We start from the raw sequence: 12124 nt of genomic DNA, 5'->3' as shown, positions 1-12124 counted from the left end.
GAAAGGGGGAGACACAGAATCTAAAGCAGGCTTCAAGCTCTGACCTGTCAGCACAGAGCCCAATGCAGGGCTTGAACTCACAAACCATGAGATCATGACCTGATCTGAAGTTGCACACTTAACCAACTGAGCCACCCGGGCGCCCTGTAAAGTAATCATTTTTTAAAGTAATCTCTAGACCCCACGTGGGGCTTGAACTCATGACCTCAAGATCAAGAGTTGCATGCTCTACCGACTGAGCCAGGCAGGCACCCCTTGATTTTTGCTTTTAAATATACTTTTTATATACCAGGTAATAGGATAGGTATAATATACAGTAGGAAAAAAATCTACGAAATTATACATTGTCTGGTTAAATAAAAGGAAAATTTATAGTACATTTATAACTATGTTCATAGTTATCTCCAGATACTAAGATACTGAGAACAGCTAGGAAATTCATATTTACAAAATTTCTCTGTAGCCAGTACCATTCTATTTTTCAAATGAAGGTACTCAAATATTTTTAGGATTTTAGATGTAGTAAGTAAAACTAAAGCTCAAAGGATTTAATTGATTTGTCCGAGGTCACATAAGCAGTGTGGTTCATTGATTCAACAAACACACATTAGTACCTGCCATTAAGTACAGATACCATAGTATGTTTGTTAGCTTTGAGTACATAGTGAACACTCAAATGTGACTAAAACAGAAATGGACCATTTTCATATAACTTAACAATGTTATAGGGAAGATAGATAATAAGTAATAAGATCTAAGAAGCAAGGTGTAAAAATCCAAAGCTCTAGGAAGAGAATGAACCATGTTTGTTGGAATGGAAAATAGTAGAGAAGGAAAAAAGGGATGCCATTTAGACAAAGTGGTCAAGAAAGGCCTGCTGAGATTAACAGGATTAGAAGCCCACAATTTATATAGCAGTAGTAGGACAGCATTCTAGGCTGGAAACAATCCCTGGGGTAAAGAGGTGCATGAAGTTATAGAAAAAGAAAGCATATGGCCAGGACGTAGAAAACTTTGGGGAGTAAGAAAGGGGCCAAGGTATATTTTTCAACCATAGGTTTTGGAATAGGCATTAAATTAAAATCCCAGTTTATCAGTTCAACTATGTTACCTTGTGTGGGTCACTTGTCCTTATTTACACTTTAATTTTCTTATCTATTAGTTGGGAAAAACAGAGGCCGTTTTATAGTACTGTATATAGTATCAGGAAAATTAAGTATATAATACTCGTAGCAAACATTTATAGTATTTAGTTGTGATAAGAACTATTTTTTTTTTAAGTTTATTTATTCTGAAAGAGAGCTAGAGAGCAAGTTAGGGAGGGGATGAGAGAGGGAATCCCAAACAGGCTCCATGCTGTTAGTGCAGAGCCCAATGCAGGGCTCAAACTCATGAACCGTGAGATCGAAAGTCACCCAGGTGCCCCGATAAGAACTATTCTAAGTACACAATAATTATATGAAATAAGTTCTGTGTTGCTATTACCTTCTTTTTGAAATCAGAGAAATGAGGTACAGAGGGCTTACATATAGCTAGTAAGGGAGTCAGTGGGTTTAAACATAGCTGTAGTTAAGTACCCTTAAACTTAGACAATCTACCTCCAGATTGTCTATGCTCAGTGTGTGTCCGGGTAATCCCTTATGTGGGTTTGTGTGGTCAAAGTTGTTTTTTATATTAATACTAAGACAGTATTTGCTGCCTTCATTGTCATTCTCTGATGGATATACAGTGAAGTTTTTCAGCAACAGATTGAACGCAGAAGTAATTATGAGATTTGCAAAAAATGTCAAACAATAAACACTACTCTTCTCACCAAATTTGCTTTTATTTTGGAAAAATAAAATTTCACTTCAGAACATTATGTCCAAAAAACCTACTATGTTAACATATAATGGGCTTATTTTTTAAAATGATTTAATAAACTTTTTAAATGTAAGAGTGAAAAGGGGTTCTGAAGCAAAAAGTTGATTTGCTGCTCTAAACACTAGATTCTACTGCCATATTAAATCAGATGAAATATAGAAAACAACTGATTCAATGTTCATACTTCATAGGCTCACTAATTTACATTTTCCTTTAAAAATTGTTTTTAATGTTTTTTTATTTTTCACACACACACACACACACACACACACACACACACACACAGACATGAACGCACGCATAGTGTGAGCAGGAGAGGGACAGGGAGAGAGGGAGACACAGACTCTGAAGCAGGCTCCAGGCTCTAAGCTGTCAGCACAGAGCCCAACATGGGGCTCGAACCCATGAACTGTGAGATCATGACCTGAGCCAAAGTTGGACATTTAATTGACTGAGCCACCTCTGCCCCTACTTTTTCCTTACCTCTAAGATAATTTTCTTCACGTTATAACATTTTTGAAATCAGGATGTGTCTTGGGTGAATAAACTTCAGCAACCAGACAAGTAAATTGTGAAACAGCAACAGTCATCCTTATTTGGATGACTATTGCTACTGGTATGTTGGTACTTTGAGATGTTAGCTTTGTGTATTCATTATTCATTTATCATTTCAATTGATAGTAGTAGTACTATGTTGGGTTACATTTTTTTATATAAAAATGTTTAATGTTTATTTTTATATTAAAGTTTTGAGTTTCTTTAAATTATTGCTTAATTTATTTATTACAGATATTACTAATCTGTAAATTATTGCTTAAAATGTCTGTAAAAACCACAGTGTAATACAGCTTTGCAGTGAATAATGGTCTTAGCTGAAGATTTCCTGACACATGCCAATTAATTCAAAGAGAAAATTTGCCAAATCCCTCAGTCTCTAATTTCAAACCTGGGAGAATATCCACCTGTCAGAAGTTTTTGGGTGCTTTTTAAAGAAGATATCAACTTCCAACCATATTTAATTTGGAAAAGTAAAATTATTAAGCTTAATCACATAGAAAAAGCAGGCAGAAATCTCAGGTTTTATTATGGCCAAAATAGAACTGTCATTATTGAAGGTGCTAAATAAATGAGTTCATAAAGGATAATTTAAAAAGTCATATGTGATTATATGGATAAGCTTATATTCTTTTCCTTTAGTTAAACTTTTTTCATTTTAATAAAGATTTGTTTCTCGTTTTCTACTATAAATTTGTTAATAAATTAGTCTTAAAATTAGTAGTGTTGTAGAGTTGAAGAAATATAGTGGTTTTTGATCTTAATTATTAACACCACTGTATTTCTCTATCTAAAGGTATTACCTTACAGTCATTTTAAAAATAATATTGGTAGAAACTAAAGTGATTTGATATACAAATTTGTCATTATAGGAGAGATTAGGTAAGAATTTAAAATAAGAAATTTAACCTGGATTTGAGACTTTTTTTTTTTTTTTTTTTTTTTTTTTTTTTTTTTTTTTTTTTTTTTTTTTTTTTTTTTTTTTTTTTTTTTTTTTTTTGCTGAAGGATTACTTGGGGAGCTTTTCAAAATATGTATTCCAGGCTCTATATCAAATAGGGATTCTGATGATATATATATCAGATTAAAACGATTTGTGGTTTTTTTTTGAAAATAATATTTGGGTTTCTTTTTTTATTTTAAAAGCAATTAATGTTCTTTGTAGCAAACTGGAAAAAATATTAACTATAGGTGCTTTTCCTTGCCCTTTTCTATAAAGTAGTAGCATACATTTTAAAAAACATCTAATCCTTTATAGTTAGAAAAAAGGTAACTTACTTGTTTATAAATTTTTCCTAAAACAGAGAAATCTTGATTTGAATCATTTTTAGTATTTTAAGTATTTATGTTAAAAGCTTGTTCATTTTGGGGGCACCTGGGTGGCTCAGTCAGTTGAGCATCCGATTTGGTTTAGGTCATGATCTCAAGGTTTGTGGGTTTGAGCCCCACATCAGGATCTGTGTTGACAACTCAGAGCTGGGAGCCTGCTCCAGATTCTGTGTCTCCCTCTCTCTCTGCTCCTCCCTGGCTCATGCTGTGTCTCTCCCTGCCTCTCAAAAATGAGTAAACATTTAAAAAAATAAAGAAGTTGTTCATTTTGATTTTTTAAAGTTTTTATTTTTATGTAGAAATAGTTAGCTAGAAAACACAATGAAGGGGCACCTGGGTGACTCAGTCAGTTAAGCATCCAACTCTTGATTGCGGCACAGACTAGGATCTCATGGTTCCTGGGATTGAGCCTTGCATTGGGTTCTGCCCTGACATTGAGGAGATTGCTTGGGATATTCTCTCTCTCTCACTTAATAAATAAATAAATAAATAAATAAATAAATAAATAAATAAATAAATAAATAAACAAACAAACAAACTTGAAAAAAAAAGCATAATGAAAAAGAATCACAGTCACAACAAGATAATATAAACCATACAGTAATCAACTTAATTGTGTGTTGACCTCTGTGAAGAAAAAATAAAATTTATATCAAGACATATAGAAGAGCATTTTTAATAAAGAGCAATGCCATGCATCTATCTGGGTTAACTCAATGTTGTAGAGATGTGGTTTGGAATTGATTTGTAAACTCCGGTGAGAAAGGAGTGTAGGAAAGAGACTTATCAATATAATTCTAATACTCTTCTGAAAGAATGAAGCAAGCAACAATAAACACATTTTTAGGAAAAGGAATCTATATATAAGAAAGGATTTGTAATTTTTTTGAGCCACAGTAATTAAAACATTATAGTTCTGGTACAAAATTAATGGGAAAATAGCTCAGAAGTAGTTCCCCTGGGTGGCTCTGTTGGTTAAGTGTCTGACTCTTGATCTCACAACTACGATATCCTAAATACCCTAGAGTATTTGGACAATTGTTTATAAACATTTTTTTCTTGAGGTATAATTTATAGAGTCAGAGACACATTAATCATAGTTCTGTCATGGAATCCATTTTTAGGTGAAGAACGAGGTTTCAAAAAGTAGTATCACTTAACTAATTATTGTTTAAAAAAAAGGAATTCTGACATTGATTTGAGCAATCATAATAAATGTAGGAAACTTACAAAATTATTTCTTTGAGGGCATTACCATTTGGATGTATGGTTGTGCTATACTTTGTGAAGTTATTTTTTTTATTTTTACTTATATTGAGAGAGAGAGAGAAGAGAGAGAGAGAGAGAGAGCATGCGTGCAAGTGGGGCAGGGACAGAGAGCAGAGAGTGCAGATCCGGCTGCAGGGCTTAAGCTTACAGACTGTAAGATCATGACCTGTGTTGAAACTGAGAGTCGGATGCTTAACTGACTGAGCCACCCAGGCTACCCTGTGAAGTTATTTTTTGAGTCTTATTTCTTCAGCAAGAGTTTTGTGACTTTGAGTGTCCATGTCTGTTAATGAACTTTACTTGATCGGAACTCCCAGAAATTATTTTCAAGATTGTGTATCTATCAGTATTGTATTTATCTTTTTATGTAGTGTTTACTAATCCTTTGTTTCTTAAAGGTTATTATGGAACATTTCAAACTTATAACAAAGTGATATTAGTGCAATGAAACATATACCAATTACTGAACTTGAATGGTTATTCATAGTCAATCATATTTCATCTATACCTAATTAGCTTTCCTTCTTTGGCTCCCCCTGCTCCTACTCTGTTTGTTTGTTTGTTTGTTTAAATTTTTTTAGAGAGAGCAGGGGGAGAGGAGCAGAGGGAGAGAGAGAGAATCCCAAGCAAACTCCATGCTCAGCATGGAGTCCAACATGGAGCTTGATCCCACAACCCTGGGATCATGACCTGAGCCGAAATCAAGGGTTGGGTACTCAACCTACTGAGCCATCCAGGGGCCCCTGCCCTGATTATTTTAAAGCAAGTCCTGACACATTTCACCAGTAAATATTTCACTACGTAACTTTAAGAAACAAGCACTATTAGGGGCGCATGGGTGGCTCAGTCAAGGCTGTATGGTACTGTCATAAGGATAGATAGATAGATTAATGGAGTTGAAATGAGAATCCAGATGGGGCGCCTGGGTGGCTCAGTCAGTTAAGCGTCTGACTTCGGCTCAGGTCATGATCTCACGGTTCATGGGTTCGAGCCCTACGTCGGGCTCTGTGCTGACAGCTAGCTCAGAGCCTGGAGCCTGCTTCAGATTCTGTGTCTCCCTCTCTCTCTGACCCTCCCCTGTTTATGCTGTCTCTCTCTCTCTCTCAGAAATAAATAAAACATTAAAAAAATTTTTTTAAAAGAAGCACTATTAAAAAAACCTGTAATACTGTTATCAAATATAAAAATAACCTATAATTATTCCTTAATTTTATATCATCAAATAACCAGTCATGTTCCGCTTTCTCCAGTTGTGTCCTACTCTTTTTAATTTTTTGAATCAGAGTCCAAAAAAGATTCATAAGTTGGTTATTGATATTTTTGAGTCTCTTAATCTGTTAGGTTTTCCCTACTATCTTTTTTCTCTTGAAATTTATTTGACTAAATTCATCAGTCATCTGATGAACATCTTAGCAGTGTTTGTTATTTGAAAATAAAGGGAATGCCTTACTCTTCTTAACAGCATTTGCTATTTGAAAATAAAGGGAATGTCTTACACTTCTTTATACTTCTTCTTTACATAGTATTTGATATAGCACATTATAGAGAGACATTAAAAAATCCTTTTGGAATTGAAGAGGGATACTTAGAAAATCTGATTCCTTTTTTTAGGGACAAATTTAGTGTGAAATTTGACACACTTTTAGGAAATATTATCTTTTTAATAAAGAAACTTTTATTTCAGTTGCTTTGAAGACATTACTCTCCCCCTCAAAGAAGTTCTTAATTTCTTCTAGTTTTTAACTTTTTTTTGAACATTTGTTTATTTTTGAGGGAGAGATAGAGTGTGAACAGGGGAGGGACAGAGAGAGGGAGACAGAGGATCCAAAGCAGGGTCAGCACAGACAGCAAAGACCCCAATGCAGGGCTTGAACTCACAAACCATCAGATTATGACCTTACCTGAAATTGGATGCTTAACTGACTAACGCCACCCAGATACCCTCTAGTTTTTACCTTTTGAGCCTTTAAATTACATTAAAAACCAATACCTTTTTATTGTCTTTCTCACTTTAAAAATATATGCTATTTTTATTTTTTTCTGTAAATCAGAGTTGTACATAATTAGAATATCCTAAGTTTTCCTTACTTTAGAAGTAAACACTTGAAAGAGTTTAGTGGATATATGCTTCCAGGCTTTTTTCACATTTTATATAGTTTTTTAATGGAATTATAGTTTACATAATTGTACAACTTGATTTTTCTACTTGAATATTTTTCCATTATAGAAAAAATATAAATCTACATTCTTTAAAGGCCTTATTTCTATAAACATTTATAATCCGTGTTCTGAATATATGACCCTTGATTTCTAGCTTTTCTATACATGTCGTTTATAATTTATCAAGTTTTGTTCTATGAAATGTAATCTATTCCACTTGTATATTTGGCAGAAGCTCTAAGCATAGACTATTCATTTGTCTTGGGTAATGTGCAGTTTGGTTTTACTCAGTAAAACATGTTTTTTTGGGTTTTTTTGTTTCATCCAAAATCTGTTTATTGGGATAGTTTCTCACTCATCTTGAGTCCCCGTGCTTTAAGGGCTGCTTCTCTCTGAAGGATTTATACCCTGCTTTTCCTCCTGTAGGTTAGCAGAGGACAGTGGAACAGCCAACTCACAAAACAACTATTTGTGCGTGGCTTAAGATGGTGGTGATTTTGTAGCATCCTGGGCACTTCATGTCCATGAAGTAGTTGGGGCCCTGCACCAGGCACTTCTTGCGCTTCCTCTTCTCTTCCAGGACAGGTGGAGGAGGTCCTTTGCAAGGGGCATTTTCTTGTAAGGAAGTCATCACCACTGGAAAGTCAATAAACTTGTTTTTGTCACTTTGAAATATAATTGTTGGGTAAAATACAAAAGTATTAGGAAAAGAAGTTTCAAATATATCACTAAAAATAAGAATTTATTTCTTAAAAATAAGTTTTGCTTTAATTGATTTCTAGTCTAAAAGTAAGCCTTCTTATCTAAAATATATACAAGGTTAGTTTCTCTGTTAGTGAAAGATACACATCATTTACCTTTGGTAGTTTCTTTTTTTTTTTTTTTAATTTTTTTTTTTAATGTTTTATTTATTTCTAGGAGAGAGAGAGGGAGAGACAGCGTGAGCAGGGGAGGGTCAGAGAGAGAGGGAGTCACAGACTGAAACAGGCTCCAGGCTCTGAGCTGGCAGTCAGCACAGAGCCTGACGCGGGGCTCGAACCCACGAACCGCGAGATCATGACCTAAGCGAAAGTCGGACGCTTAACCGACTAAGCCACCCAGGCGCCCCTACCTTTGGTAGTTTCTTTAAGTACATGATGTCATCCTCAAGTTTGGTGCTTTTATTCTTTCAGAGATTAAAAAAGAAAGACTAGAAGGTAGAAGAAGATGCTGGGATCTGAACGTGGTGTTGTGGAAGAATGGTTATCAGAATTCAAGGTATATTGGATTGGGGATAAGAATGTATTATATGTTTCTATATTTCCATAATTCAAAAGTGAATATGTGTTCTATGGAGAAACTGAAACAAATGTTATGGTATAAAGTGGAAATGGCAAAATATGAAATAATGTGTTTCTATAATTGTAATTCTTTAAGAAGGCACTAAGGTGAATAATGGCTAGAAAGTAATATGTAAAAATAAAAATAGTTGTTAGGATTGATGAGGGAATATATGAATATTTAAATATATTCAATAAAAGAGGGGAAGCTTCCAAGCTTTAATAAGGCACAGACATTGGATTTATGCCTTATATTTTTATTTCCTGTAATTAAAAATCAGTCATTGATTTGATTTAATTTTTTTTTTTTTCTGAAAGAGAGACAGCATGAGCAGGGGAGGGTCAGAGAGAGAGGGAGACACAGAATCTGAAGCAGGCTCCAGGCTCTGAGCTAGCTGTCAGCACAGAGCCCGATGCGGGGCTTGAACCCATGAACCGTGAGATTATGACCTGAGCCGAAGTCAGACGCTTAACTGACTGAGCCACCCAGGCGCCCCTGATTTAAAACTATATCATTTCTGAACTCTCTGAATGTTTCGTAAGTATAAAATGCAAGAATTAAAATATGTTCTAGGAGCACTTATGTGGCTCAGTTGGTTAAGCATCCAACTCTTGATTTCAGCTCAGGTCATGATCTCATGGCTTGTGAGTTTGAGCCCCACATTGGGCTCTGCCCTGAGGTGCAGAGCCTGCTTGGGATTCTCTCTCCCTCTCTCTCTGGCCCCCTTCCCTCCTCTAAAATAAATAAAACTTAAATACACACACACACACACACACACACACACACACGTACACGTATATATGTATATATTCTATACTTATGTTTTTTAGACTAGTGTGAGGTGACCCATTTCAGCAAAACTTGGTATAATGTGTGATTTCTAATCATTTTTCATGGTTGACTAGTTAGAAGAATGGTATACTGTAACATCCTAACTTACTTTATTTTATTAATGCTCATGGATAGTTCTTATATTAATTATCTTTACTTTTTTAGTTGACTCTATCACAAATCTTTTCAAGAGGAACTGAGGTAAAATATATTTCCTGACTTCCCAAATATTAAGTTTGCTTTTGATTTCCTTTGATGTTTCTTCTAGGCATTACCTGATACTCAGATCACCAATTATGCAGCAACTTTACACCGGAAAAAAACACTGGTACCAGCCCTCTATAAAGTTATTCAAGATTCAAATAATGAGGTAGGAAAGTTTATAAGAAAAATAATTTCAACATAGTAGAATAAAATATGTGTACTAAAACACATATGTAAGTTTTGTAGTTTTCCCCCCTCTTTTTTTAAATCCTTCTTATGGGACTGAAAAACTTTCTTTCTACTGTTTTTCATTCTGATAGTTGCTTTGGCTTTCCCTTTGCCTTCCCTCTTTATATTTTTAAATGAGTTGATCAAATTTGTTTCTTTTGAGGACTATATGTTTTGGGTCTTGATTTGAGTGACCATCATCTCAAATTACTTAGTTAATTTGAAACTTTTTTGTGTTGCCTGTTTGGGATGTTTCCTTTTCTAGAATCCAAATTTGAGCCATGCGCTGATTCAGCGTTTTTTATTTTAAGTATTGTTTGCAGTTATTTTATTGACAGTATAGAACTGTATATATTACTCTAATCAGTGAACTCAAACTGGTAACATAAACTGATGCTGCTAGTAAATTTAGCTTGAAAATGATTGGACAAAAAACTACTTAGCCTAAATAGTTAAGATCAATAAACTTAGAATAAGAGTTTCCTGTTATTCAGCTTTGTGGTAGAAAAGGGAAAAAAATGGAGCTCTGGAATCTATATGTTAACTTATGCAAAATACACATTATCTTTCCATTAACACAATAGTATGACATGTAGTTTTATCACCACTCGATTCATGTATGCTTTAAAATGAAAATGAAAGGAACACACAGGAAAGTAGCTTCTTATCTTCCCAGATACAGCCTCCAAGAGTGCCTCTGCTGTGTACTGGAGTGAGTTTGAAGAAGTACAGGTAATCATCTCCTAACCAGCAGCTTAATTTAAAGTGCATCTTAATTTTTGTCCTACCACTAAAAGCTTGCTTTATTGACCTCTTTCTTTCCTATCTCATAAACTTGGATTGGCTCTCAGTTAGGCTTGCATCTGTTGCTATTTGTAGCAGCAATTGCAGGATTCATTTGCTGCTTTTTCTCTTGCTGTGTATTTATGAATGTTTTATAACTTTAGGTGTGGTAATGTATATATATTCATATCCTTTTTGGTTAGACGTTTTCAAAATTCTGTTTGAATAATGAATGTGTTATTTCCTGCCCCTTGTTTTGCACTGTTTTAACACTTAAGCTTTGCTCTATTAAAATTTGTTTAATGCTTTCTCTTTAGATTGTAAGCTCTTCACGAGCAGTGGTCATATAGTCTGTATTTGTTACTTCCCTAGAATACAGTATATTATTATATACATAATGAACACTTCATAAATATTGATTGGAAGAATAGTGAAACACAAAATGAGATTCTAAAATGCTATCATTTTCACTAACACAAGTATATAAAAAGTATTGGTTTCCTTTTTTATACTTTAGAAGCTCTGACATTAAAAAAAGTTATTCACATTACTTTATATTGTAATACTTTGTAATATTAATTGTGAGACCTTGTCATGGGTAGAAATGAAAAATTACAGCTTGGGAGATAAAAGCTCGACAGTAGTCATTATAATCATCCAGTTGCCAGAACAGATCTGTCTTTTCATCTTTTCTCCTGTCAGGTAACAGGGTTCTAAACATGTGGTCATCTTTCAGAAAAGCAGACTGAAACTCTATAGAATCTCATACTAATTCTGAACTTTAGTCATAGAAGGAGGCCACTTTTAGTCTTTATTTTACAGTATTCTGAAACATAATCAACTGCTTTACTTAGTTAACAGGAAATCATTTCAGAAAATCATCACATGCCATATAAAATAATAAATGAAGCTTATGACAGTCTTACAGTTTTGCTTTAAAGACCTTAAAAAGTTTTTAAGAAAGTGTATTTCCTAGTTTAGTATTACTTATCATGCCCAACCTGTACTGCAGCTGAAATTTTAATCTCTAGACCAACATACTGCTTAATTTTCCTCTTTTTTTTTTTTTTTTGTTCCTGATCTTCTAGTTACTGTTGCAGTTCTTCCTCTTCAGGGAGACCTCCATCTAACTATTAACCCTAACACTTTGTCTTGATTTGATTCTCTTTCCTTCTTCCTTTACACAACTCACTTCTCTCTTTACCCAACCAAATTTTCATAGGCCATTTCCTTACAAACATTCTTAGCTCCTTTGCTCCTCATTCCATTAGTTCTTTTTCTTTGGGGGAAAATCTCAACACTGAATAAAATCCAGCCATCCATCTTCTTCAGGCCTATACCTGAGCAGCTCGACATACTTGCAGAAAACACAGTTTTGTTGACGTTTTCCACTTTAAATGCAGGACTAAAAGCCTCAAATGGTCACATAATACTGCCTTGTAGTCTTGCTTTACTTTCTTGGTATATGTCCCACTGTCCATTTTACACCTTCTCTTTCCTCATACTCTTACCCTCCTTTCCCTCATCTCCAGCTTGCTTTCTGTGTCCTTAAGAAAAGAAGAAGAGGGGCGCCTGGGTGGCT

General features: G+C 34.5%; 1 protein-coding gene across 7 annotated transcripts in view; it reads left to right on the top strand.

The window, feature by feature from the left end:
- FAM126B (family with sequence similarity 126 member B) overlaps window positions 1-12124 on the top strand; it is a 94402-nt gene that overhangs the window by 34905 nt on the left and 47373 nt on the right. For 6 of the 7 annotated variants that reach the window (XM_039217796.1, XM_039217798.1, XM_039217799.1 and 3 more), the window contains exons 3-4: window positions 8349-8433; window positions 9596-9697. In XM_039217796.1, coding sequence (XP_039073727.1) covers window positions 8383-8433; window positions 9596-9697 — 153 coding nt within the window. In that variant the 5' untranslated portion in view covers window positions 8349-8382. Of the gene's footprint in view, window positions 1-8348; window positions 8434-9595; window positions 9698-10435; window positions 10492-12124 lie in introns of those variants that run through there. The other variant, XM_039217800.1, reaches the window with a different exon arrangement.

This window comes from Hyaena hyaena, unplaced genomic scaffold, assembly GCF_003009895.1.
Source record: "Hyaena hyaena isolate Hyena2069 unplaced genomic scaffold, ASM300989v1 scaffold_724, whole genome shotgun sequence".
Classification (NCBI taxonomy): domain Eukaryota; kingdom Metazoa; phylum Chordata; class Mammalia; order Carnivora; family Hyaenidae; genus Hyaena; species Hyaena hyaena.
The sequence above is the reverse complement of the archived record's forward strand: the minus strand, read 5'-3'. Positions and strand labels throughout refer to the sequence as shown.